Genomic DNA, 27,061 nt, shown 5'->3' on the forward strand with positions numbered 1-27,061 from the left:
CCCAAGAGCCCTGCCATGGCACGGAGAGAACAGAGGCTGATTCATCAGGCAGGCACAATGCTCTTGGCTCTGCAGTGCTAGCTTTGCACTTTGCGTGGAACTATGACACCAGGTGAGCAGATATTTATCTCCATGCAGAGATTGCACGTGCCTGTGTGTGCGTGTGTGTGCATATATGCTCATTTAAAAAAGGACAAGCTACGTACCAATGTGATTGTGTCTTCTTTCTGAATGTGTTTTCCTGGCAGGGTTTGGAAGCCTCATGCAGGATGTGCTGTGGTGCTTCAGTCAAGTAAAAGGAGCTATAGATGCTGGGGTGACAGAATGTAAGTTTATTTTTCCTTTTGTTGCTGCAACCTAAAATAACTTGTCACATACACCTTGCCTGGCTGGTGTGCAGGGAGGTCATTTGTGTGCTGTTGGGAGCTGCTGGGACAGAGCTAAGCCACACTCCTTGGTTTCTGCCCTCCTTATGTGCCTGTGCATCTGAAAGAGATGGGCCTCTTGAATTAGCTATTGATCCAAGAATTCATTTGAAGGCATTATAGCTTAATCATATCAATGGCCTATGAAATAGATTTTCTTTTGGTTTTCAGCTGTTATTTAGAGTTTTTCAGGAAATTATGAGACAGCTTCTGCCACTATAACCTTTACCAGAATCAGTTCTGGAACTGAGATGGACTATTAGACACTCTCTTTATATTTTGTTGTGGTCAGTGAAATGTGATGACTTTTTAAAAAGCACAGTCTTGTGAGACCAAGAGGACTGAGTTGGCCCAGGCCTCTGAGAGCAGAGCTCTGACTTCTGCACAGCTCTGCCAGGAGCACTGTCACCTGTCCTGCTTCAGCAGCAGCTCTGTCAGACTGCTTTTGCAGGAGAGGGTTTCAGTCTGTAATCTCTAGAGACTACAGTGGGGCACAACACTCTGGAGAATGTCTAAAAATGTAATAAATCTCTAGAGAAAAACACCGCCGTAGTGATTAAAGCCAAAATATTTTTTCCTGATGTTTTGTTTTGTTGTTTGGGGTTTTTAAAAATTATTTACAAGTGTTTTGATCTTTTACTGTAGAATCTGCAGATGATTGTAACTGGTCAGGAGTACTTGTTTGCTACTTTAGGATAAATGAAATGTTGGGTTGCCTCTCTTGCTCTCTATTATTTTCTTAATGTAACCACTTATCAACTGAGGGCTGTATGCTTTTTTTTTTTTTTTTTTTTTTTTTTTTTTTTTTTTTTTTACCACTGCTGATTTAGTGGATGAACCCAGAGGCATGATGGCAGGAAGGGACCCCTGCAATTTTTTCTTGGGGTAATCTGGGCTCACAGAACAGTAAAGGCTGATGAATAGAACTTTAAAGTTGTATTCAGTAAAACTAGTAATGAAAAGCTGATGCCATTGGTGCATTCAACCTGAACAGGCACAAACAGCTTGACCATGGCTGAGGAGGAAGCTCACACAAGTGTTCCATGTGGGGTGGGCTTGGTTCTCCTGCTGGTTTGCCTTGCTATGTGAATGCACACGTGTACAGGTACTAATGTGTGTACATGAATTAAGTCATAAATGTGGTGTTGCCGGTGCCTCCCCTTCACCACCAGTTTATCCATAACTTGTTACTATTATGCTAGTCTTTGCAACACATTTTTGACCTTCAGAACTCTTGGTAATATCCAAGGATCCTGAACTTGCACAATGTGATTTCTTTAGTGACTAGGAAGCACACAGTTGTGTATGGTCAGGTGAGAAGAGATGTTACTATTATTAAAATGCTCTGTATCTTTGAATGTAGTAGAGCCTACCTTCTTCAGCAGAATGACTGTCATTCTGGCTTTCAAATGATTCTTCAAATGCCACCAACAATAATTCTGCATTAATTTTGTGGTAATTGTGTACTCTTATCCACACAGAAGCCACACAAACAGATCTACATAAACCACCTCATTTTGTTCTCTCCTTGTTCCTTGCTTTAACTTGGAGAATGGTGTCACAGTCCGTGGTACTTGCCCCGATGAAACCAGGGGTGTAATGGATCCTTTATATGAGCAACTGTGGGGATGAATGAGTTCCTTGTGCATGGATGGGAGGCCTGAGACATCTTTCAGCTGCTCAAACACTGATTTCAGTGTTAAATGCGAAGTACATGATGTTGCTGACTGCCATTGTCATATCACAGTGCTTTCAACTACATTTCAGCACTGCCAAAAGCAAACAAGTTTTTGAGATCTTGCCTTATTCTGATATATTGACTATCAGGAGTCTACTGTAGAAAACGGATTAGCTCGAACTTTAGATGTGGAACCTGCTCGAGGCTGGTGCCGTGCGGTGCGGGGGCGGCTCGCTGGGCTCCGGGCGTGCGGCAGTGCCGGGACCCGCGTCCGTCCCTCCGGCCCTGCAGCTCCCGGGATCCGCTCGCGGAGCGCTGCGCCCTGCGCGGCCCCGACGGCGGCTCGGGGGGCCGGGGCCGCTGCGGCGGAGCGGGGCGGGCCGGGCGCGGGGCTCTGCGGCTCCCTGCGGGGCCGGGGCGCCGGGGGTGTGTTCGCGGGCGGGACGGGCTTAGTCAGCGCTCCCGGCCGTGCCGCACCCGATGCGGCGGGGCCGGGCCGGGCCGGGCGAGCCGGGGCGCTCCGCTCCGGCAGCAGCGGGACCGGCCCTCCCGCCGTCCAGCCCCCGCCGCTCCGCGCGGGCCGGGGGCCGCTCTCCCGCCGGTATCGGCCGGTGCCTTAGCTGGGTCCGGCGCGGAAGATGAAATGCCTCTCGCGGTACCTCCCGTACCTGCTCCGGCCGCACGCCGCGCTCCGCTCCGCCAGCTGCCACGCGGAAGGTACGCGGGGCGCGGGAGGGAGCGGCCGGCACGGCCGGGCCTCCCTCGCACCGGCGGGGCCGCGGGGAACGCCGAGCTGCGGGAGCTGCGGTGCTGGTGCTGCATGGCTGCAGGCGCGGGTAGCTTGTAGATGTGGCTTTAAATGCATCCGGATATTCCCGAGGAAATGGAACAATCCTGCCATGCTCTGCCTGCCTCCGGTCACCCGACCCCTCTCCCGCCGTCAGCAGAGAGTGTTTCCAGGTCTTGGCGAAACAGCTCTGCAGCGATTCGGGAAAAAGGAAATGTTCTCAGCAGCGTTTCAACTTTGCATTTCCATCGTAGGAATGCAAAGTAGCGGGACTGTGTTTGCCGAGACTTCCGCGGGACTCTCGCAGCGGAGAGCCCATTCTTGCGGATTCATCCCCGAGTGACGCGGTGTGAGAGCTGTCGGACGGGTCTACGGGTAATCCGCAGGCACCAAACAGCTCCTGGGATTTACATTCCCGGCACTGCTGCTCCCCGTGTGGAACCACAGCGGTTTTCCTTATTTGCCCTAAACAAAATCAGTTAGTTATGAAAACCATCACCCTGTCACCCAATTTTCTGCAGACCCATCAGTCTGTGAACACGGCTGAGTTGCCAACCTGTCCCAAGAGGAAAATCCAGGTGAACGCTGGAGGGATGTTTGGTTGCTGAGGGTGTGGAATGGAAGGGGCAAGCAAGGAGCACTTGGCAGCAGATGATGACACTCCAGGCTAAGTTATTACAGCTACTCGGGCTGCTGTAGTTCAATCCAAGTAGATGGTATAAACTTTTTTGTTTTAAAGTTTCTTTGAAGTTCTAAGCAGATCAAATTATCCCAATAGATATCTGATTCTTAACGTCTTTCTTTGAGAATTTTCCTGAAGATTTCTTTTGTTTTCACCTTGACTTTATCCTAAGGTACAGTTCCTTAAGATATCCTGAACAAGTCACTTCTTGATTATTGTATGGGAACAAGTAACTCAGTGGAGAAGCACGCCTGTGTGCTGTTTTAAGGAAGGTCATATGACAGGACTGAGGAAAAACAAAAGGAGTTAAAAAATGTCACACTGGTGTGCTACTCATTCTCCATAGCAGCAATGTAGAAAGAATGAAACTTGAACAGCACTCTTTCTTAGGCCATGATTAGATGCATAGGATAAACTTGGGGTAAAACTGAGGTCTGGAGAGTTTAAAGAACCCTGTTCCACTCTAACTCATTAGCAAAACCAAGAAGAGAGCCCAGGTAAGAGTTGCCTCCTGCCTGAAAAGGCAGTTTAATAAATAGCTTTTAAAAGCTCAGTGGGGTAAATATTATGTTTTTGGCAATGAATGTTTCTTTGAAGGCCTCTGAAGAACGGCTGGCCCCGCGCCGAGGCTCTGCCCGGGCTGCAGCTGCGGGGACACAGGGCAGGGACTGTGCAGCGAGGGCGAGCGCCGGCCCGCGGGGCAGCCCCGCTCCGCTGGGGACACAGAGCCCTTGTCCTCGACCTCCAGCGCCCCTGAGAGAGGGCACAGCCCCCGGAGCTGTCCCGAGCCCGCCGGGACGAGTGGTGCCTGCTGGCTGGCGCCGGCGTAGTGCCCCGAGCGTGGCCGGCCCTGGGGAGCTCTCCTCCCGCCAGCGGCCCGGGTCTGCCTGCAGCACTTGAAACAGAATTTACATTTGATCTTCAGAAATTACATGTGCTTCCAAATTACACACCAAATGTCAAGAGAGCAGCACAGGTGAATTCTGATCCCTGCTGCTTGAAGAGTCACAGCAACTCCTCTGTCCTCTTTTGAGTAGCTCCTGTGTCTTTTCCTGTTTGGAAGTTATGATAATTTCCAGAATATTTGTATAGTAGTACCCTGGCTCACAAATGCCCCAGAGTGGAGCGATGCCTGCATTTCAGTAGCCCTGAGGTAACTCTGTTTGTTTTCTCTGAAGCCTTTTACAATTCTCTGGTTTTTCACATCTCTCAATTTGTGTCTAGGCTCTGAACCAGCATTTTAGGAGGTTCCAGTGGAGGTGACGTGCAAGCTGGGATGTTCAGTTGCTTGTGTTAGAGCTGATACTAAAGCTTATCTCAAAGGTGCCCTTAAGCTAGACTGTGAGCTTTGTAGGGGTCTTTAAGATGAAAGCTCACCCAGAGGCACCTTAAAACTAAGCTCTTTACCTTAGGGGCACCTCTAGGCTAGACTTTTGGCCTTTTAAATACTTTTGAGTGATGCATGTAAAAAGTAATAATTATTTCCTCATATGCTCCAGACAGCAGATTCCTCCATGGGTAACCACAGAAAGTGTGGTCAGGTTTCAGTGGGATCAGTAGGACAGGCCAGTTAACAACAAGAAGGAAAGTTCTGCTTGGGAACTGTTTCAAATGTGCCTCAAAGCTCCTGGTCCCTGGTGCCAGCTTGGAGATGGGATGGAGCAGTGAGGGGACCAGCTGGCTGGGGGCCAACAGGCTCCTCAGTCCTGGCACAGAGCAAACCTCTGTCCACATGCAGGAGAGCCCTCACACAAAATCATTCACCAGGAGTGAACCTAAAATAGTCAATTTTCTGGTTTGGAGACTTGGCCTTTGTTTTTATGATGACTATTACACTTACCACCGCCAGATTGTCAGTTTTGTTGTTGCTGTGTTGACCACAAGTGGGTTTATTTTCCTGGTGAGTCATTCCAATGGTTCCAACCTGAGTTAATCAGGCACCAGCAGCTGTGAGCTTCGTGGAAGTCCTTATGACTCTGGAGAGAAAACCAGAGAAATTGAGTTTACAGCAGTCCTAATTCTACAGGATGGAGTGTGAATTAGTGCGATTGTGAAAGCATGCAAATATGGTTTGGTGTAATTAATAGTCTATAATTACACAAAGAGAGGCCATTAGTGTAAGGCTGAAGGAGGAGGACTGAATTAAGATTGAGCTTTCTACAATAATTACATATCCTGATTTAGCTATTTTGCAGTTTCTTGTTCTGAGTGCCGCACCAAAAGCCCTTGCTTTTGAGTGACTGGCTCTAATTTCAGGTCTCACATTTATCAGGACCTGCACCACATGCAAGAGTCCAACTGCCTGGTCAGCTCATCCTTAATAGCAAATGAGGTTAATTCTGTGTGGCCACAAAGAACTGGAGTTTGGCTAGGGAAAAATGGCGAATTCCCTATCCCAAATATAAGGCGCAGTGTCAAACTGAAGCAGTGTGGAAATTATTTATTCTCCCAGTGAGCTTAAGGCCTTGTTTCTGTGGTACCCATTTCTTCTCTTTTGCGTCTGCTTGCCCGAGGGGGGAATCCCAGAGCACGGCCCCGTTGCTGTAGTGGGGCCTGGTGTGAGGGGCAGTGCCACAGCAGGGCAGGACAGATGCAGGGGCATCCTTGGGCTGCTTTCTTTGGAGACACGAGGAGCTGTGTCCTGACAGGACGTGGTGGGGAGCTCCCGTGCCAGAGATGCTGCTCAGAACACGATGGGATGCCCAGCCCACGCCTCAGGCTGAGGTACTGGTGTTCAGGCTCAGTGCTGGTGCAGGTAGGTTGGTTTTCTCCATTGGGGATGATCAGTGCACCTGTACTTTTGTTGTCGTGACTCAGGAGCTGGAATTACTCTCCTTGGCTGCACTGATTGCATTTCCCTTGCACTTCTCCTTATTCTGCCCTATCAAGGCTTTTTACAAAAAATGACATTTTTGTGTCTGTTGCTGCTCCTTGTACGAGCAGGCTCCATCCCCATGTGAACACTGGACTGTGACCTGGGAGCACATGTGAAAGCCAGATTAAACAGGAACAGAGGTCTGTGATCCCACTGTTCTCTCACCAGTTCAGGACGGAATTTTTCCATTCTTATGAGTGTCATTTCAAAACCATTTAATGCCACATAAAATTGCTTTGTGTCTCTAAGTGAGCTCTGATAGTATAAACATTTTTATACTGAGGCCGTGATACCTCACATGATCTTACACTGCTGTAAGTTTACAGCCAGAAGTGATAAAACTCTGCTTAAATAGGTGTTTTTTAAAGGAGGAAAAAGTAAAAATCCTGAGCTCCTAGGCTCAGACATGGCCTGATGTGGAAATCAGCTTTAATTATTTCAATGCTCTGTGCTTTTTGCACTATATTCCAGGCTCATGACCTCATTTGTGTACTCTCAAAGCTGTTGGGTAGAGAATGGGGCTGAATGTGGTTTGAGTCATGGGTGTGACACTGTTTTAAACAAATTAATGTTCATGTTCCCCTGTGGCCCTTTTGAGGGAGAGAGGAAGCATTGCTAAGGGCATTGTTGGGGTGTTCTCCTGGGGTGGGCAGTGGGTAAGGCCACAGGACTTGTGTGGAGGACGTGGGGCTGTCTTTGGTCAGACTTTGAGGGTGATAACTGGAATCAGAGTGCTCTGCAGGCTGGCTAATGGGACTGTACACCATGGGTGGAATGGACTGGGGTGAGTCTGTCCTCTTAGGTTTTGCTCTTGGGCAATACTCTTTATGCTGGTTGGCTAAGAAAAGGAAAATTCCTGACCACGGAGTTCATTATCAGGAGTAGAGCTGAATAGAGAGCTGGGGGTGATTCTGCTGAGATTGGAGTCTTGAAAGCTTTGATTAAATGCAGTTGAAATGGTGGTTCGCGATTAGCTCTGCCAGGAGGGGGTCATGAGAGATGCTTGCGGCTTGCTTTAAATAGCTCCTTGGGGGCGTTGTGTGTGATCTGTGCTGAAGCTTTGTCTCCAGGCCTTGAAGCTGCAGATTTTATCTTAAAAAAACAAATTAAATATTACTTGTTTGCAGGAGACAAACTCCACCTGTGGGGAGGTGTCAGCTGGACATGGCAGGGACTCAAAGTTCTGCTCAAAGATACACCTGGAACAACGCCCCGCCGGCCCCGCCCTGCTGGCCCCGCCCCGCCGGCCCCGCCCCGCCGGCCCCGCCCCGCCGGCCCCGCCCCGCCGGCCCCGCCCCGCCGGCCCCGCCCCGCCTGCGCTCCCGCCGGCGGCCGGGCGGGGGCGGTCTCGGTGCCGTTGGCGGTCCCGGTGCCTGCGGGGTCCCGGTGCCCGGGGCGGTCCCGGTGCCCGGGGCGGTCCCGGTGCCTGCGGGGTCCCGGTGCCGTTGGCGGTCCCGGTGCCCGGGGTGGTTTCGATGCCCGCGGGGGTCCCGGTGCCCGGGGGGTCCCGGTGCCCGGGGGGTCCTGGTCCCGGTGCCGGCGAGCGCCCCGTTCCTGCGGGGAGCGCCGACAGCCTCGGCGGGCGGGGTCCTCCGGGCAGGGCCACCCCACGGCCGGCGGCGGCAGCGGCGCGTCCCGGTGCAAGCCGGCTGCTGGGAGCAGCGGCCGCTGCGGCTCCGTGCGTTCGCCTCTCGCCGCGGGGTCTGACATCGCCGCGGGGGCTGCTCGGAGTGGCCCCGCCGCGGCCCGCCCCGACCGGCGCTGGCCGGCGAGACGAGCGCTCGACTTGAATGACGCGAAATGTCGCCCAGGGATTTTTTTTCTCAAAAATACTTTTAGTTGTGAGTGCTCCATCCTGGCGTTGGAGGATTTTGAAAATTATTTTTCTTCTCCCTCTGTTTGTGTCGGGATGCTGCTCCCCACATCTCTCCCTCTGATCCAATTCCTGTGAGACCATCGGCCTCTACAGGCTTCCTGGAGCTCAGACTTCCTGCAATTTTCCATGTCGAACGGCTCCAACAAAAGCATAAGCTGAATTATAAGCATATTTCCAAGATATCTCTGGAGATATTTCCATTCCGTGACTGTATTTTCCTCACTACAGATGGGTTCAGCTGTAGCTTCCCAGCGTTCCCCTGTTGTCTATATTTAGCTAGTGCTTAAATCAGCACAAAGGTGCCTTCTGTCATTCCTCCCACTCGGAAGGGACCTGATGGAGGTTGCAGGGAAATGCTTCAGAGCGAGAGGGAAGAGCAGCTGGCGGGGGCTGAGCTTCAGAGCAGATCTCGGGCTGCGGCTGCCTTTAAATGGAGTTATTTTAGGCACTTGTGGGGAAGGCAGGATGCTGAGTGTGGTGTGGTCAGGATGACCCACCAATGGGAAGAAACAGGGAAATTGTCCCTCTTGTCCCTGCCACGGGCAGCTTTGTCTATCGGTGGAATTGCTGGAACCATTCTCCTAGCCAGGGCCAGATCCAAGGGTGCCCATTTTCCCCAGCACAACGGGCTGCATTTGACACAGCCACGGGCACAGCTCAGTGTCTCTGATCAGACCCACAGATGTGTTCAGCTGCTGTACGGGCTCGGTAGAGCAGATGGGAGATACCCAGTGAGAGCCTGCAGCCCCTTGGGTTTTGGGTGCCATCTCTACCAAGCCCACCCAGGACTGTCCCAGGTCACCACATGAAGGGTCACAGGGCCACACATGGGACTCAGCGAAAACATTAAAAAACCCAGTAGTTTGAGATTTAACCGTTTTTTCCTCTGCAGGCAGCTTTGCAAAACAAGGTCACCAAAAGGTCTCTGAAATTCCTTGAGTATGTTGTTGTGGTGGAGCTGTGCAGTGTACTTGCTGTACATGAGATGCTGCTCTTACTGTGAACTCCTTGTGTTACACCAGTCACTCCACAAACCGTGTTTGATACTACAGTCTAAATAATTTTCTGACATGGATTATAAAAGAAAGCCAGGCTGTCAGAGGCTGATTTGGCTATATTTGGGAAATAAACACTCAGCTTTGTAAAGCCATATGGCGGATTTATTCACAATCAGCAGTTCCTTTCAAATGCAAGTTCATGTCATTTAGTAATACATTTTCCAGTATACAGCTCAGCACTCTGTTTCTCTGTTTCCTCTTCCAGCGTGTGCTCTGGGAGCGGTCAGCTGGCTGCAGCCATGGGCCACCTCCTGTCTCAGCAATGCACATTCAGCAGTAAAATTAAGCACTTACATTAGTGAGTTCTTACCAGCTCCTGTGGATTTCATCAGCAGTTTTTGTCCCTGCTCGTTTCCAGTGCTGCTGGCTGCTATTTTACTTTCTGTGCAGTGTTGCACAGCAGTGCAACTTTTGGCTTGGTTTCTTCTGGAAATGGGGCTGTAAGACCCTGCACGGGAAGTGTGTCTGGGCAGCTGTCAGAGCCATTCTCCTCCAGTCCAGCTCGGGGCTTGGGGGTCTCAGAGGCACCAGCTCTGTGGGAACGGGGACAGGGGGACATCCTCCTTGTGCTCTGTGGGCTGGGGGGCAGCTGCAATCCAAGGGAGGGGGCTCTGTGTCAGAGTCAGTGCCAGAGGTGCAGGGCAGCAGGCTTGGCAGGCAGGCAGGTGTGCTCAGCACCTGGCCAGGGCACAGCCAGTCCCCATGGTGGCTGTGGGGGTTAGTGGGGCTGTGAGAGCTCGTGTGGCTGGGAGCAGTGGCTGCACTGCTGCTCCCCATGCTGGGGCAGCCTGAGTCCTCAGGATGGGGCCCTGGGGGGCCTTCAGGAGAGTTACCAGCTGGAAGATCTGGAGCTCTGTAGCTCGTGGGTGGAGAAAGTCAAGAGTTGCTGGGAGGTGCTCATTTCCACAGGATGAAGGATGGCCTGGTGCACGAGCGGGTCCAGGCCAGGTGTGGAGCATGAAGCAGGGCTTGGCCCCATGTAGGGTCAGCGGGGCCTGCCCAGGGCTGTTGTGTGCTGCCAGGGGTGTCCTGTGCCTCCCCTGAAGGCAAACAGTTCCCCATATTTTTCTGAGGGTTCTGTGTCCTGACTGTGCACATGCACAGCTGCACAGCAAAGGCAGAATTACAGTCCCCTACTGCTTGGGCTGCCCTGAAATCTTCTTCTCCTTTTTGTGCTGGCTTTGTAATTTCTCAAGGGTAGTTGTCCTTGAGAGGAAAGATATTTCAGGTTTGCTGTGCTTGACCTCAATCCCCATGTTGTTGAAACTTAAAAGCCATAAAATTCACACTGATGAATTTTCACATGTGAGTCTGCGAAGGCCATGGAGAATGTTTTTGATGGACTGTCATGCCCATATTTTTCTGACACCTATTTTTGGAGGGCAGGAGTGAGGGGAACCTTGCTGTTACATCTTTGACATTCTGTTCCCATAAATTTGGGTCTCAGGAAATGAAGCACCAGAGCATCTTTATCAAAGCCCGTTGGGAAAGATGTGTATGATGGTGGTGGATAGGTCTAAAATAGACTCTGCAGTCAGCAGGATAAAGTGACTTTTCCTTGTAAGTTAAGGCAGGTTGGAGTGCAAGGGCTGAGTGAGCGAAGTGTGGGAAGTGCTGGGGTGGAGCTGGGGAGCCAGGAGCTGCCGGGGGAATGCCTGTGGTTCGTGCGGGGTGCTCTGCCTGCTGTCCTGTTGTGGCACTGCTCTGTGGGCTGCTGCCCAGCGGCAGAGGGAGTTGCTACTGTGTGTGACCTCACGTGAAATACACTGTTCAGCTGCCTCTTTGGAAGGAGCACAAGTGCTTGCTCTAAGTCAGCAATCAAGGTGAGACTGCTACAAGCTGCCAGCAGTAGCTGCATGCAGAGGGATGGGTGTGCAGCACTCCATGGACTGGGTGTCCACAGAACAAACACATGGATGGACAGTGCTCATGCTAATGATTCAATCACTCTTCTTGCATGGATGTTTCTCCCTTTAAATGTTCAGAAATCACTCACAAACATAGGAGGAATTGAATCAGTTTTGTTTATTGAATTGGATTAAAGTAGCTGTATTCCCATGTTTACAAGGGCAATTGGATTTAATGTTACTTTGCACATTCCACTCTCATCTTCGGGGGAGTAGTTGTCTATTTTAGGAAGTAATTATTTTTTAAAGGACAATAAAATCTTAATGATCACATCATCACATTTCAATGTAGACTTGTATGCCTAATGTCATACTGACCTCATTGCTGAGGTCCTGTTGTTGTAATATGTACAGGAAAAAGGAAAAAGCCTTGAGGAAAAGCCTTTTTCAGGAAAAAGCCTTGGGAAAGGCATGTGTGTGCTCCAGTGTGCTGGAGCCCATGTGCTGCTGCTTGATTCATGGCTGGGCTGGGGCTATTAGATCTCTTTCCCCCAGGCATTTTATAATCTGTTTAACATAACACAGTCGTTTGTCTTGTTTGCTGACTGCATAACAGATGGATATGTGATTTTCATAATTACTATATGAACATTAATAAGATGTGATATCTTTTATTAAGTAACAGTTTTCCAGGTTTATTTTTTTCAAATGACATGAGGTAGATTATATGTAGATATTAGTGACATACAAATATTAGTTTTACAGCATTGGCATTCTGAGAAGTCGGGCAAACTTTTAAGGCTCCTCATGGTGTCTCCTGTTTTTCTTTTTTGTCTCCCCTAAGCTGTACTTCATGAAGATTCTTAGGTAGCACAATTGGGCTTATGTTTTGTTTATGTTTATGTTTTGTTATGGTATGTTTTCCTTAGTGTGAGGAAAGCCTAGACCTGGCTGATGTCCTAGGCCATCCTCTATATTTATCCTGCCAACTCAGGTTCCTCCAGCCCGTTTCTGTCCTCGTGTGATGCTGTCATCCCATTTTCCTGCTGGACATCCCCAAAAGTGGGAATCAGTGTAAGCAAGCAGGAAGGCTGTACACCACACAGAAGAGAAAGTTTCTCTCCCTGCAGCCACGGCTGCCCCTGGGAGCTCTTCCTGCTCCGCGGCTGAGGAGGAGCCTGGAGGCAGGAGGGCAGTTTTCCTGGAGGCGGTGGGAGGCTGGCAGTGCCAGGCAGGGCTCCCCAAAGCCACACCTGGCCCTTGCATTGGCACTTCAAAAAGGAGGTATGTTTTGTTTTGTGATGAAGCAGCCCCTTCTGCTGCCAGGGATGGGGATCTGGGCCAGCCCCAGTGCCACCTTTCCCAAGCTGCTGGTTTTTGCTGGAGACACCCAGAGCACCCAGGAATGATGGGTCACACTGGAATGCTGAATTTCAGGTGATCCCAGAGGATGAATGGCTGACCTGGGGTGAGGTGGAGGGCAGGGGCTGGGCAGGGCAGAGCTGGAGCTGAAGGGCTGGAGCTGCTCCGGTTGCTGTCGATGGCCACTCCCTGTTTGTGGCTCTGAGTCATGGAGGAGTGGTGCAAATAACTGGATTTAGGACCATGTGCACATAAGAAATGTTGAACAGGATCAGTGTAACGCTCCCTGACCCTCTGTCAATGCCTGAGCTTCCAACCAACTCAGTTTAAGCTGACAGGTTCCCTTCTTGGGGTCTCTGTTTTTTTGGATCTGCTCTAATGCATTGTATCGTGCTGTAATGGCCCGTGGGGCTGTGAGGGGAGAGCAGGGCAGCCTCCCCTGCAGCCCCCAGCCCGGGCTGGGCCAGCCCCTGCTCCCCGGGCCTGCCTGGGTCCTGCAGGCTCGGGGCACCCTCAGTGCTGGGGCTGCTGTCACTCGGGGCAGGACTGCCCTGCTCACCTGTGGCCACAGATCCCACAGGGAATCACAGCCTGTGGGACGACCCCTTGTTATTTCCCCCAGAAAATACCAGAGTAGTTTCCTGCTTGGAACACATTCTGGGTTAACCAGAGCCCGCATGAGCCAGGCTGACTCTCCCGGGCTCTGCTGGGTTCCACACTGGTTTGTCATGGGCATTGCCCGCAGATGGGGACCCTCTGCCAGGGCAGCACGGGGGGAACATGGGCCCTGGGGCAGGCCCTTCGCTCATGTTGGCTTTGTGAAGGACCACGAAAATTGACAAATTCCTGTTAATGTGGAAACAGTAGGTCCGTTGATCACTTCTGACAGGCTCTCTTGGTTCCCCAGCTCCCAGCATTGCAGCAGCAGCTGTATTTTGCTGTATCCCATTTTGCACTTTCCACCAGGCTGATTTTGGGTCACCATCCATCCTTCTGACAGTTGTGGAACTTCAGCTAATCCCTGTGCAGGTCAGGAGTGCTGCTCTGCCAGACACGCAGTTTCCTTTCCTTTGGGGAGTTAGCTCTGACTGATTAGCCTTTTTGCTTTCCCTTTTGTGAGGCTGGCCAGGCTATGTCTGTGTGCTTCACTCTGCTGCTGCTGGGTGACATCTGAGGACAAGCACAATGATTTTTATAAGATAGTAATCCCAGCCTCGGTTCCCAATGCTCTGAAACTTACTGTGTTTGTGTTGCAAGACAGGGGCAGCCCTATTTTAATTTATAGCATGATTTCATTACTTTTTGATGTGGGACATACTCAATTAACTGAAGGCTGTGAAGTAATTGCAGTTTAGGAAATACAATTCACAGTGACCTGGATGTGTTTCGTTGGTGAACATTCTTTCAAATAAAATCCACCTTTGAGGCCAGATGAAATTTTGCATATTAATTGCTAATTTAACAGAATAAATGCTAAATAGTCATTGTTGCAAATAACATCCCAGGATATGTGGGGAAGCATCTAAGTGTCTAATGTACATACGTTACATGACAAAGTTTTCTTTTTCAGCACTCAGACTGGTCCCTGTTTCTCTTTTGTTGGTTCTTCTGATAATCAGCTGATGGATTAACAGTTGCAAATGGGATTTTTGTCTGTTTGTTTGTTTTATTACTGTGGTGTGTGATTGCCATCTTTGCTCTGTGGAGCTGGTTTTTGCCTTTGCCCTGGTGCCTGACAGGTTTGAGGGACGATGTGGGGAAGGCAGGTGCCACTGCCCTGATGCCCATGGGGAGGGTCTGGCTGGGCTGAGAGCAGCTGGGGCAGGGGCTGGGTGTGCAGCCAGCTGACCACAAGCACTTGTAGCTGTTCCACTCAAGGGCACGTGTGAGTTCACTTATTCCCTCCCACAGGGTGACCTAACCTAATAAAAACATTTTGAGAGCTGTATTTCCCTAAGAAATAGTCAAATTAACTCAGTGATTTTCTTCCCCAAGTGAAAATAAATCAACAGAAAAATCCAGGAAGCAAAACGCTGCCTTTATTTCTGCATCCTGTGCTTGCTCAGTTTAGTAATTCAGGCTGAGCCCTCCTGTCCTGGCTGTCTCAGGGGCCGTGTTCCAGGGTCCTGCTGAGCCCTCCTCAGCCCTCTCCCAGCTGCGGCGGCGGGCGCCGTGGGGCGCGGCGCCTGGCCTGCCCCGCTCTGTGCCCAGGGCTCCCACGGGCCCGCGCTTGCGCCCTGAAATGCGCTTCACTCCAGAGACACGGTCAGTGCCCGCCTGTTTTGGCCTTCTGCTGTCACCTGTGGTGGAGTTTGTTACTCCAGGTAAAACCCAAACCCAGAGCAGCAGACAGAGCGCCGACACGGACAAGCCTTGACTGCAGCACGGCTCACAGAAGCTGCTTTCAAGAAAACTCTTCTTCCTCAGGGTATACGGTGCTGCGCTGGCTCAGATGCTCCAATGCTGAAGGATGTGGCCTTAATCTTCAGGAGTGGCTAATCCTATTTACTGTGCAAGTATTTAAGCTAATTATATCTCTGATGTGAGGAACATGTGACAAACTGTTCACACTGTATCCTTTAAAAGACATTGATGTCTCAGACCCTCATGAAATATTCTGTGCCTCATTCCATTCTCGGCATGTTGTATGTGTTTTGCAGTGTATTTAGCAATAGAAGAACTTAGTAACAATATAGAGGTAATAAGTATGTTATGGCTGGATCATCTAGAAGAATGATGATCATCTAGTAGAATAGAATAAGAAATAATTCATAGCAAGTTTTTCCTGCAAGCACCATGTTTGTGTTGCTGTTGCACAGGTGCATTATATTGTTGCTGTGCAGCTGTTGCACTATAGGAGAAATCTGAAGAACAGGAACATGTCTGGGCTTTTCTAAATCCTGGCATAAAATGCTTAGTAAGGAAAGACAGAATCTGAAGAAAGCTGCTAAAATGCAGCAGAAGCTGGTTGGTCTAATGGAAGGCAGGAGGGAAGCCCTTGGGGAGCAGCTGTTCCCCGAGCCAGGCTGGGTGTGTGGCTCGTTACTGGCACACTGTGAATCATGTACAGCCTGTACCAGCACCTGTAACAGCATGGCAGGGGTCAAGGCCAAGGAGATCAATTTATCATTTGACCTTTGGGAAGCAGAAGTCTTCACCTACTGTGCATTCAATGAACTGATTCTTCCCTTTTCTGCCCCGAGGTCCTGACTCTTGTTCTCCACCATATGGGAGGAAGAGGGCTGGCTGCAGCTTGTCCTCTGCATGCAACCTGGCTTCCCAGTTTTCTTGATCTTGGTTTAATCTGGTAAATTGTTTGTCTTCCCCAAGTCGTGCTAATTAAAGTTCATATGATAGGGACTTCATCACAGATGTGGGGTATGGCTTCCCCAGGTTGCTTATGTGACTTACAGGAGAAAAGGTGAAAAACAAATTGGCTTAGTGCAGAGAAATCACAGTCAGGTCTTGCTGCACTGCAGGAGCACGGAGGTGGGGCTCCAGAGGAGAGCAGAGGGTGCACAGGGGCTCAGTGAGGATATTAGCATGTGGTGGGGTTGTAGGCATTCCCTGGGGACCGTGCAGCAGCCCAGCACACTGTAAGGGGATGGTCCTGCATGAGGGTGTTGATCCAGAGAGGGTTCACCCTCCATGCATGTCCCTGCATGGCTGGGTGGGAATGGTCTCTGCTGGCTGGTGCCCTTCCTGAGCCATGCCCAGGCTTCCTAGGCTGGAAGACAGGAGCATCAGTCTCTCTGGGACAATATTTATAAACTGGCTGTGAATGTGAAGGACTCAGCCATCTGTGGTCCCCTGGAGACCAAGATCCCTGACTGACCTGGTGTCTGTGTCTCTGGCCATCCCAGGGAGCCGTGCCTGTGGGGTTGGATGTGCTCAGCACAGGGGATGGTGAGAAGCTCTGGGTTCCTGCAGGGTGTGCAGCATGGGGGGCTCTGCCCTGAGACAGCTTTTTCCCTTTGGAGTTGTCCCTTAAGTATGGGCCAGCCAGCCACCAGCCCAGGTGGCTGACACAAATTATATGTGGAGAATAGGAGTACAATTACCCCATTTTTGCTGCATAGTTAGCTCTTCAGGTTTGTGAAGCTAAAGTGCTGTCTCTACTGGAATCTGTGAGCTGAAGGACTTGGAGCACTGGACATGATAGGAGAAATTGTACAAGGGCTTTAAGTGCTCTTGTTCTCAGAATACTAATTGTGTGCCATGACCTTCACCCAGATCAAAGATCAGGTGCTGGCTCTGATATGGGATGTTGACGTGTGTCATGAAAGGCTGGTTTCCCTTCCTTAGCAGAAATGGGCTTTTAGTTAAAGCATCTCTGGCCTGGTCAGTGCAGGTGGACGTGCAGCACCTGTGTTGGTCCATAGTTTGGTCAGTCAACAAGGCTGGGATGCTGCAGAGTGAGAGTATGTCCATTCCAGGAGCAGTTTTCTGTCCCACCCTGGGACAGGGGGATGTTCCACCCAGGGGAAGGGACAGACAGGGGGAGGCAGTGCCTACGTGCAGCTTCAGGTCGCTGTGCTGCTCACACCTGTGGCAGGCAGAGCACAGGACCCTGGGGCTCTCACTGCCAGCCCTGTCCCTGTGCCATGGGCAGGAGCTGTCACCAGTGCTTCTGCCCACAGCCTGACCTCTGGCACTGTCCAGAGAGCTAGTGCCCCACTGAGGACACTGAGCTAGCCATCAGTTAACCAACAGAAAATAATTCTTACAGGTTTAAAAGAAATTTTTGTTATCTATATTTAATGGTTAAATGATGAGGGTATTGTTCAAAGAGTAATTAGGAAAATAGATTGAGTGCTCATGGATGGGAGAGTAAAATAAATGCTGTGAAGGAAGTTCTGTACTGAGCATAAAATTGGAAGTTTGATTCAATTATTCTTCACACACTGTTTAGATCCCACAGAAAGCTGAGCATGGAACTCTTCAGCCTCTCTAATTAAAGCAAAAATCATTGGAGTGGAAAGTGTCCTGGCTCTTCAGGAGATGTCAAAGTACAGAACATGGCAGACACCTGGGGGTTTGGGAAACTGTGACAGCTACAAGCCGACCTTTGGCAAATTTAATCTGCAAATGGATTCCTGCTTAGGACAGCTAATGCTTTTAGTTATTGTAAAGGCTTGTTCCTGGATTTTAAAAAGCTGAGAATAAATGGATTTCATGATGCAGCTCCTATGTGTGTTGCATAACAAACGGGCAGCTTCTGGATCTGTTTAAATGATACAGTGTATTGAAAAACTTTGCAGAACTTATGAATACATAAGTATAGTTCATGCACAATGGGGGATGATTTTGGCTACTTAATAAAGGAGAAGGGACTTGGCACTTGTTGAAATGAAACTACACTGAAGATGGTGTCTACTGAAAAGGAAGGGAAGGAGGTCACTGGTTGTGTTTGTGATATTCACAGGCATTGCAGGGGCTTGTTGCTCAGCTGGGCATTGCCTTTGGCCTGAGGTTTGGCATCTGGGGTCTGCTGGGAGGAGGTAATATGGTAACAATTGCTTATTCAAAATCTGTCTTTATTTTTCTTGTCTGAAGCTGATTTTGCCTCTTACAGGACACCTGCAGGTGAGTGTGGCTTGCAGATAGAGAGAACCCAGCTCCTGGGGAGAGCGTTGTGGTGCAGATTTAATCTTTCCTGTCCATCTCTCTTTTCCTGCAGGAGGTCTGTGTCCTCCCCTCGGCAGACAGGGCTCCACAGACAGAGTGCCAGCTGACTTCCCCAGAGCCAGCAGCAGTTCTAAGTCCTGTGGTGTGCTGGAGTCTGGTACCCTGGGCTGAGGAGCTGCCAGCAACATAAAAATTATTTCTACAGCATGATGTTAGTGCTGTGGCTCTCTTTGGCCTGCAGGAGAGCTTTGGTCAGCATATCTGTGCCGTGCTGAAAGCCATGGCCAGGTCCTGTGCCTTTCCACAGGGGGCGAATTCACACTAACGTGTGGCTCCCACCCACTGCAGCCAAGAGCAACCTCAGCCTCAAATACAATGGGTTTGCTTGACTAAAACGTGTGCCTGGTGATTATGGCAAGTAAATCACACTGCAGTATAATTCAGTGAAGGCTTGGGCATGGAGACTTCAGGCTTATGCCTGTCTGATGAATGCTTCTGGCTTGTCACATTAGTAATCCCTGTATTAATGAGTGGCCTGTGACATGATGTGGTTGACTGGCAAATCCTGAAGTTTTATATGCATATGGGTAAGTGCCAGAGTTTTCCAAGGTGCAGTTTTACAATGTCTTGTATCAGCCTCTATGTGACAGCATGTCAGAAAACATCCTGGGGAGGCAGGCAGCTGTGGGCCTGGGAATTCACCTTTCCTCATAAGGTCACAATGGATGGAACAAGATTTCTCTCTTGCCTCTCGTCTGAGGGTGTCCACACACTCCTCAAGGGACGTGCAGTGCTTGTGTGGCACAGGTGTGCTGCGTGTGCAGCACAGGTGTGCTAGGTGTGCTCCGTATGCTCTGGCTCTGCCAAAAAACGGTCGGCTGCCAGCCCTCGGCTGGGATCTTGTGTTCGGGCAGGCAGGTCAGGGAGCAGCAGCCCTTCTGCCTGAAGGCTGCAGGAGCTTCCCCATGGACAGGGGTGTCCAGCCGGGCCAGTGACGCCCCGGGCAGGAAGAAGCAATCCCCGGTCAGGACTGTCCCTGGGGCAGGGATGCCACCACGTAAGACAGCATCCCGCGGCAGGAGCGTCCCGGGGCAGCAACATCCCCAGGCAGGAGGGCGCGTCCCGGGGCAGGAGCATCCCTCCCGGGCAGGAGCCTCTCCCGTGGTGGGAGCATCCCCGGGCAGCAGCGTCTCCGAGCAGGACCGTTTTCGGGGCTGGGGCTGCGCCGCGCTCCGCCCGCCCGCGCGGTGCCGGTCGGTGCCGTATGGGAGGAGCCACCGGGCACCGCCGCCCCTGCGCCCCCCCCCGCCGCATTTGGCGGCCGCCGCCGCGGAGCAGGGCGCGGGGGGGGATGATGGATCCGCGGCTGCGGCTGCTGACGCCCCGCGCCCGCCTGCCCGCCGTCAATGGAGGAGGACGCTGAGACCCGCAAGATCAGCAGCAGTTTCCTGCGAGACCACAGCTATGCCACGGAAGGTGAGCCCGGCCCGCAGCCCCCGGCCCGCCCGCAGCAGGTGAGGCCGCCCCGCAGCGGCCCCGGCCCCCGCCCGCCCCGCCGCGCATCGCTCCGCGCCCTCCCCCGCGGCTGTCCCGGGACCGGCCCCGCTGCCCCGGCCCCGGCTGGCCGGCCCCACGGCAGCGGCCCCGGGGGTTCGGTGCGGGCGCGGCGAAGCCGCTGCGGTGACTCAGCAGCGCCGGTGTCGCTGGGTGGGCTCCCCGGGACAGGGCCGGTCCCCCGGCGGAGCGGGGGCGCTGAGCCGGGGCACCGAGAGCCGCCGCAGCAGGGCTCGGGACGCAGCCGCCCCCAGCCCCGCAGGGCACCTCCCGGAGCTCCTGCGCCTTGGCTCCTCCGGCTCCGGGAGAAAGGGGGGTCCCGACCCCCCGAGAAACCCTTCCCCGCCGGAGCGCAGCCCGCGGGGCCGGAGGGATGCGGGCGGCGGCCGCGGCTCGAGATCGGCTCCCCAGCCCCTGAGGGCGTTCGCGGTGCTGCAGGTGGCTGAAGCCGCTGTGGGGTGCGGGAATACGGCAAACGCTGGTGCAGATCTCGTCAGTGGAGCAGCGGTTTCGGGGTTTTCAGTACAAGCTGCTTCGGGAAGGTGTAGTGAAGTGCATCCCGACTGGTGCTTTGCAGATGCAAGGAGATGCCAAAGCTGTTGCACATGGATAATGTCACAGCCCTGGTGAGGCTCATGGTGCATTTGAAAGTGGTTTCCCATAATAGCTCAAGAGCAGAGAAGATGGTGTGGCCATGTTCGATTCAGGCATCAGAACATGAGCTCAGCCTGCACATGCTGCTGCAGCCACCACAAAGGCAGCCCCAGCAGAGAGGGGTGAAGGAGGGATGGGGATGGAGCTGCTGTTGCCTCTGCTATCTTCCCTGGTAGCTGAAGAGCTGTCAACTTCACATCAGCTCTGTCACAACCTCCCTTTGCTCTCTCTATTCAGGAGGAAAGTGCAGCTGGTGTAAAGCAAAACTGAACCCCCACCTTTTCTGGTAGCACTGACACCTTCAATGAGGCTTCAAAAACCAGACTCCATACCAGAGTCTGAGCAGGCTAATTCATAGCTTAATTAGTAGCCAAAGAGGCTTTCACTTACTGTGTCATCCTCATGAGACTTGGAGGAAGCTAGACTTTGGGAATTTTGTCACATGGCTAACGGAGGGTTTATCTAGTGGAAAATCTTTGGCTTGATACAGTAATGGAAAGCTTTGAATACCTGATGAGCCAAAGAAATCAGGTTTTTTTGTTGCTTGTGTGTAGCTGGAATGCGAGTGTTCAGTGTGACAGCCCCAGGTGCTGGGGAGGGCTTGTCCTGGGGCACCCCTGGCTCTGCTGCTCTGCTTGGGAGTCTCAGCCTGAGGGCCTGGGGTCCAGCAGGACGTGCTGTGGGGCCAGGTGCTGCTGCACTGTGGGGCTGAGTGGGCAGACCTGCCCTGGGCTGAGTGATGGACCTGTGGAGGCCACACCACGCTGACGTTTCTGCTGGGAGGGCCAGTGCTTCCAGGAGGGTGCTGTGGCCAGGATGGGACTGAGCTCCCATACCTCCCAGCTCTCTGGCTCACATCACCATGTGCTGTGCTCTCTGAAGGATGATTTTGCTGTTGCTGCATTCTGAAAGGCAGCTGCAACAGCCAGCAAATGTAAAATGAGGCTACAGCTACCTTATTGTGACCTGCTGAGAGCCAAGGTTTCCTGGTGGGGAAGGGTGGAGGGTTGAGATGGGCCCGCAGTGATTTCTGCCGGTGAGCTGGGGAGGCTGTGGATTTTCAGTGCTAAGATCCGGTCTGTCTGTAGTCTGTGGCTGTATGCTGGCATTTTCAGAAGGACCTTGAGCGTCGTACTAGGGAACCACAGCAATTCTCTCGGTAGAAATGAAACAGACAGAGGCATTTGTGCCGTAGATGACCGAATCAGCCGCTGTGATCCCTGCTGCGGCGGCAGGGCAGGGGGAAGTGCAGGAGGGGATTTAATGGCTGTGTATCAGCTGGGAGTTTTTCTTCCCCTCGTGCTGTATAGAACTCCTGACCCCATGCAGTGGTTCTGCTAGAAGGAGAATGACTGCACTTTGAAATGGTAGATTCTGCTAAGATAAAAAAATTGAGTTTTATTTTTTCCTACATGTGAAAGCAGCATATGCCTAAAATGCTGTGGTATCTGGTTTAGAAAGAAGAAAATCCTTCCAAATGCTGTGCAGCAAGTGCAGACTTGCTTTGGAAATGAAGGTGTCTCTGGTGTGTCAGCTGAGGGAAATAGCCGGTTATGTAATTTGCTTTAGTGAAGTGTCGTTGTCACTTAAATAGGTCTGGTATTTTCATGCAAATGTGGGGTGAGGATGGTATTTCACAAGTGCACGTTTGAATGCCTTGTTCTCGTGCAGCTCAGAGTATTGCTGAGAAGAAACGGGGCCCTTGTACTAATTCGACTCGGGTTGCCAGGGAGGTGCTGAGGTGCAGCCCAGGTCCCCAGCTGGGTCACAAGGTCTGCCGGGCACAGGGAGCAGGGCGAGTGGGTTCCAGGGCAATGCCAGCTCAGACCTCAGAGCACTGCTGCAGGACGGCAGATCTCACATGAAAAGTGTCCAGAAAATATGCTTGATTTCTTGTTTTGCTTAAATCTATCTTCATTGGCAATTCTGCTGAGTGCCCAGCCAAAAGTAGGACAAATTGAGACACTTGAATACAAACAACCATTGGAGCAGCTTCCATTTCCAGATGTGCTTGTTGGAGATGTGGCTCTAAGGGTCCTTCACGGGGAGGTGGCCTGGCCAGGTGGTTGTGCTGCTGGAGAAGGATCCTTGGGAGCGCTCATGTCCCGTGGCCATGGTGTGGGGCCACTCTGGGGGACCATCCTGGCACCCCCTGAGGGATGTCCGTGTTTCCCAATGGCTCTGCCAAGGGAACTCCTCCCCGGCAGGCACCGGGCTGGCCCTGCTGGAGCTGCATGGCCTTGGGGATGTGCCAGGGCTGATCCTGGCGGGACAGTCATGACACCTTGCAGCCACTCCTGGGCCACTGCATGGCTGCTGCCTGCACCTTTCCCTGGGTCTGGCTAATGCCCCTGCAAGTCTTTAATCTCCTGAGGGAGTGTTTCCCAAACCGAGTAGGTTTTGCTGTTGTGAAATCTATCACTGAGCCTTTATTTCCTTTTCCTGCTTTAATTTTGTTACTCCCTCTGTAACTCTTTGTCAGCATCTCAGTCATTCCCATCCTGCCTGTGTCCCTGCCCTGCCACGGTGCTGCAGGAAGGGGCCCTGATGCCAGGGAAGTTTGCCTCAAGCTCTCTGTGGAACAGTGGTTGCTTTTTTAAAAATCTGCAGGTAGTCTCAAGGAAAGCACCAAGTGAAGCATTTCCCAGTGCTGGTTTAGGGCAAGAGCTGTTGGGTATTTCTGTTGTTGCAAATGATGCAAGTTGTTTTTTGGAGATCATCTGGGTTGAGATTTAATTAATCTGGGAACCTCTGTGAAGTTGTTTTATCACATGAGTACTTTGGTTACAAAACACAGTCACATCCTTTCTGCTTTTTATTTATACACGTGTGCTGTGTTTAGACATCCCTTCCTGTTTCTGAGCCTGTGCTCCCCCAGGTGGGAAGGACCCACAGACGTGGGTTCGTCCCTTATTCTGTCTCACGTAGGATCTCTGCAGAAGCACAGCATAACTCAACTGTTTGCAGTGCTCTGCATCAAAGCCGATTTGGGGATGCTTTAATCTACAGATTAATGAGAGCAGAGATGTGCCTAGGGACTCTGTAATCTAGAGATTACTGAGAGGACTGGGAGCGGGTAATGATGTGACTGACCCACTGCAGATGGACTGTGAGGAGGCTGCCTGGTCACTGGTGATGGCTTGCATCTGTCTCTGTCCCCTCAATTCTGTGCAAGAACCAAGTTGTTGGTTTGCCTCTCCAGTGCTGGGGAAAGCTGGGTCACTACCAGCAGGCACCAAAGCACCTGGAGGGGTCTGGTCTTACCACCTGGAGTTACCCTGGTCCCTGGTGCTGTGGGGTCTGCAGCTGCAGCAGGGCAGAACCCAGCACTGGTCAAGCCCTCAAGCCCAGGACCCTGAGCTATGCTGTGGGTGCTTGCAGGTGATCCTTGGGGTGCCAGCCAGGACTGCCCCATCATCAGGTTTTGAAATAGAATTGAGGGCCTTGGTGGAGTGGTCAAGATTTAGTAAATGTAGAGAGACCACGTCTGGTCGATGAGCCCCCTGAACATTGCAGAGGGTAGGAGAATATTAGTGGAAACGTTGCTGGTTGCTGTTTGTGTATCAGCTGTTGTCTGTTGGAGACGGGGTGCTGGATGGGAGGCGCTCCTCATCTGACCCACAGGAGCAGATTGCTTCTGCTTGTGGGAGCAGGAGTCTGCAGGGCTGTGCCAAACCCCTGACGCCTCCTCCCGAAAGAGCTGGTGAGGTCTGGTGCCTGTCAGTAGGTGGAAGGGCTTGGTGCCCTGGCAGACAAGGTAATCATCAGCTTCCCTAACTCTGCAAGCTGGAGCAGAGCTGTACCCCTGCCGGCAGGCTTAGAATCATAGAATCATTAGGGTTGAAAAAGACCTCCAAGATTATTGAGTCCAGACTTGCTTATTAGTGATTGGCTGGGGGAATAAATGTTTGCGGAAAAAATCCTTTGAGAATATGCGTGCCAGCTGCTGGATCACTCGGAAATGCTGCTGCCTGAGCGGGTGCCTCTCCCAGCCGCGGTGAGAGGTGCGTGTCGGCTGGTGCGGAGGTGAGCTCCGCGGAGCCGCGCACGCAGCGGGGCCGAGGCGTGTTGGCCGGGCAGGATGCTGATCAGGCAGCTTAAAAATAGCGGCTGCTTCTCGCTGCTCCTCCCCACGGCGGCGGTGCGGCGCTCGCTGCGATGTGCTGAGCCGGCACAAAGCCCCAGCTGCGGGCAGGGCTGGCCCGGGGCTCGGGCACCGCAGGGAGCGGCCGGGCAGTGCCGGGGGGAGTGCCGGGGCACCTACCGGGGTCCGGGCAGTGCCGGGGGGAGTGCCGGGGCACCTACCGGGGCTCGGGGGAGTACCGGGGGGAGTGCCGGGGCACCTACCGGGGTCCGGGCAGTGCCGGGGGGAGTGCCGGGGCACCTACCGGGGTCCGGGCAGTGCCAGGGGGGAGTGCCGGGGCATCTACCGGGGTCCGGGGGAGTACCGGGGGGAGTGCCGGGGCACCTACCGGGGTCCGGGCAGTGCCGGGGGGAGTGCCGGGGCACCTACCGGGGCTCGGGGGAGTACCGGGGGGAGTGCCGGGGCACCTACCGGGGTCCGGGCAGTGCCGGGGGGAGTGCCGGGGCACCTACCGGGGCTCGGGGGAGTACCGGGGGGAGTACCGGGGCACGTACCGGGGTCCGGGCAGTGCCGGGGGGAGTGGTGGGGCTCCTACCGGGGTCCGGGCAGTGCCGGGGGGAGTGCCGGGGCACCTACCGGGGTCCGGGGGAGCGCAGGGGGGAGTGCCGGGGCACGTACCAGGGCTCGGGGGAGTACCGGGGCAAGTACCGGGGTCCGGGCAGTGCCGCGGGGGGAGTACCGGGCTCCGGGCACGCTGGGGAGTGCCCAGGCAGCCCGGCCACGTACCGGGGCTCCGGGCAGCTGGTGCTGGTGCAGCTGCTGTACAGCCACTCTGCCGGGAGCTGACCAAAAGACCCCCAGAGTTCTGACCTCAGCATCCCTGTGCAGAGCTGCTGTGACTGCCGGGCAGCTGGCAGCCCTGGGCAGTGGCACCTGTGCTCTTTGCAGCCCTCCCAAAATCCCATCACTTGGGCAGCTGGTGCTTGCCCTGCCCTGTAGAGGGGCAGCTGAGGCACAGCGAACCTGGGACTGGCCTGGGCCTGACCCCAGCGCTCTGGGGAAGGGTGAAATGACACCGTGGCCACCTGCCCCAACACCTGGGCACTGGAGGCCAGATGTGTGCACATTGGTGTGTTGTTTGTGTGCTGTCAGGAGTGCTGTCCCCAGCTCACCTCCCTGCCATCCTCCCAGAAAAGGTGTGATTGAGCTGTTGGAGTCAATGTCCTCTTTGGGGGCAGCAACTGATGTTTGGTTGATGTTTTTTGCTGATGCATTATGCACTGGATTTCTTGAGGGGAAAGGGTTGCCCTGTCTGGCCCAGGGGGTCCTGGGATGGGGCAGGTGGCTGTGTGGTTTTTCTGGGGTTTCTGTTGTTTTAGTTTTCAGCTTTCATCTGCCTAAGCCTCCAGCAGCACAGCCCTCACTGCAGCTCCAGCTCGCGGTTTCAGGTCCAGCTCACAGTGGGTGTGTGGTTCTCTGAGGTGCAGTGTACCTGGGGAAGTGCCAGGCAGGTCAGGAGCTCCGTGCTGTGACCACAGAAAGCTGCAAGGGCCGGGCTCAGGGAGAGCAGAGTGGCCTCCAGGCAGCTGAATACCCAGAAGGGTCCTGCCTCCCTGGCAGTGCTGCGTGTCTGCGTTGCACAGAACTGTTGTGCAGGCTTTTTGTCTCCCCCAAAGCCTGTTTCCTCACTTCCTCGGGTGCCACGAGTCAGCTCTTGGACCACCTCTTCTAATGTCATGCTAAAGCAGGTCCTGGGAATGGAAATGGAACTGGAATATAAACCAGAATCCAAAGCAGCCGATTAATCCCTCATTTTGATCTGCTGTGTCCTGCATTTCAGCTGATTCCCTGGTGTGGTCATAAAACACAACCATTATCTCAGCTTCCCCAATGTGCAAACAAATTGCTGTGATTTTCCTATGCTTGGATCAGTCCATATCCATATTCTCTGAACAACAATAAAACATTAATGGAGATAAAGACTGTTATCTCCCTCATGTCTATTTTATCATTAGAATAACAACTTTAAATGTTAAGAGTGCTGAGATTTATAATACCAAGCCTGCTCAGCAAAAATAAATCATGTTTCATAGAGCACATTACCATTTATTGCTGCTGTATTATCTGAAGCCAAGAGTGGGTGTTAACCCTGTGATAACGTCCTCAAAGGGGATTTTAAATAATTTTGTAGTTTAATTTAAAAATTCTGTTGACTGCCTGGTTTCATCTGCAGCTCATTTTGGTGCAAGGGCTATCAAAGCTGAACCTCTCCAAATGCTGATAATGAGCTCGCTGAGATGTGCAAGAGTGGGGGAAGCCCTGAGCCCCGAAATGGCTCCTGGTTCAGCTGTGGCTCCAGTGAACCCAGCCCAACACAGCCACACAAGCAGGGCTCCCTAAACGTGCTCGCTTTCAAGGTGTTGTGGACTTTGGAAGACCAATGCATTTTTAAAGTTTCATCTTGGTGTTTTCACTCTTGGTATCTGGGCCCTCATCAGCTGGTAGCAAGCTCATGGCAAGAGAGATGTGTCTCAGTTGTGATTTGATGTGT

At 52.6% G+C, this 27,061-nt stretch overlaps 1 protein-coding gene across 1 annotated transcript in view; it reads left to right on the plus strand.

Annotated features, from left to right (window-relative positions):
* The first annotated feature begins 19,522 nt into the window (after positions 1-19,522).
* The window catches only part of PPP2R2B (protein phosphatase 2 regulatory subunit Bbeta), a 41,801-nt gene continuing 34,262 nt past the window's right edge, over positions 19,523-27,061 (plus strand). Inside the window, exon 1 of the mRNA XM_059860222.1 lies at positions 19,523-19,694. Coding sequence (XP_059716205.1) covers positions 19,625-19,694 — 70 coding nt within the window. The 5' untranslated portion in view covers positions 19,523-19,624. The remainder of the gene's footprint in view (positions 19,695-27,061) is intronic.

This window comes from Haemorhous mexicanus, chromosome 15 (assembly GCF_027477595.1).
Source record: "Haemorhous mexicanus isolate bHaeMex1 chromosome 15, bHaeMex1.pri, whole genome shotgun sequence".
Taxonomy (NCBI): Eukaryota; Metazoa; Chordata; class Aves; order Passeriformes; family Fringillidae; genus Haemorhous; species Haemorhous mexicanus.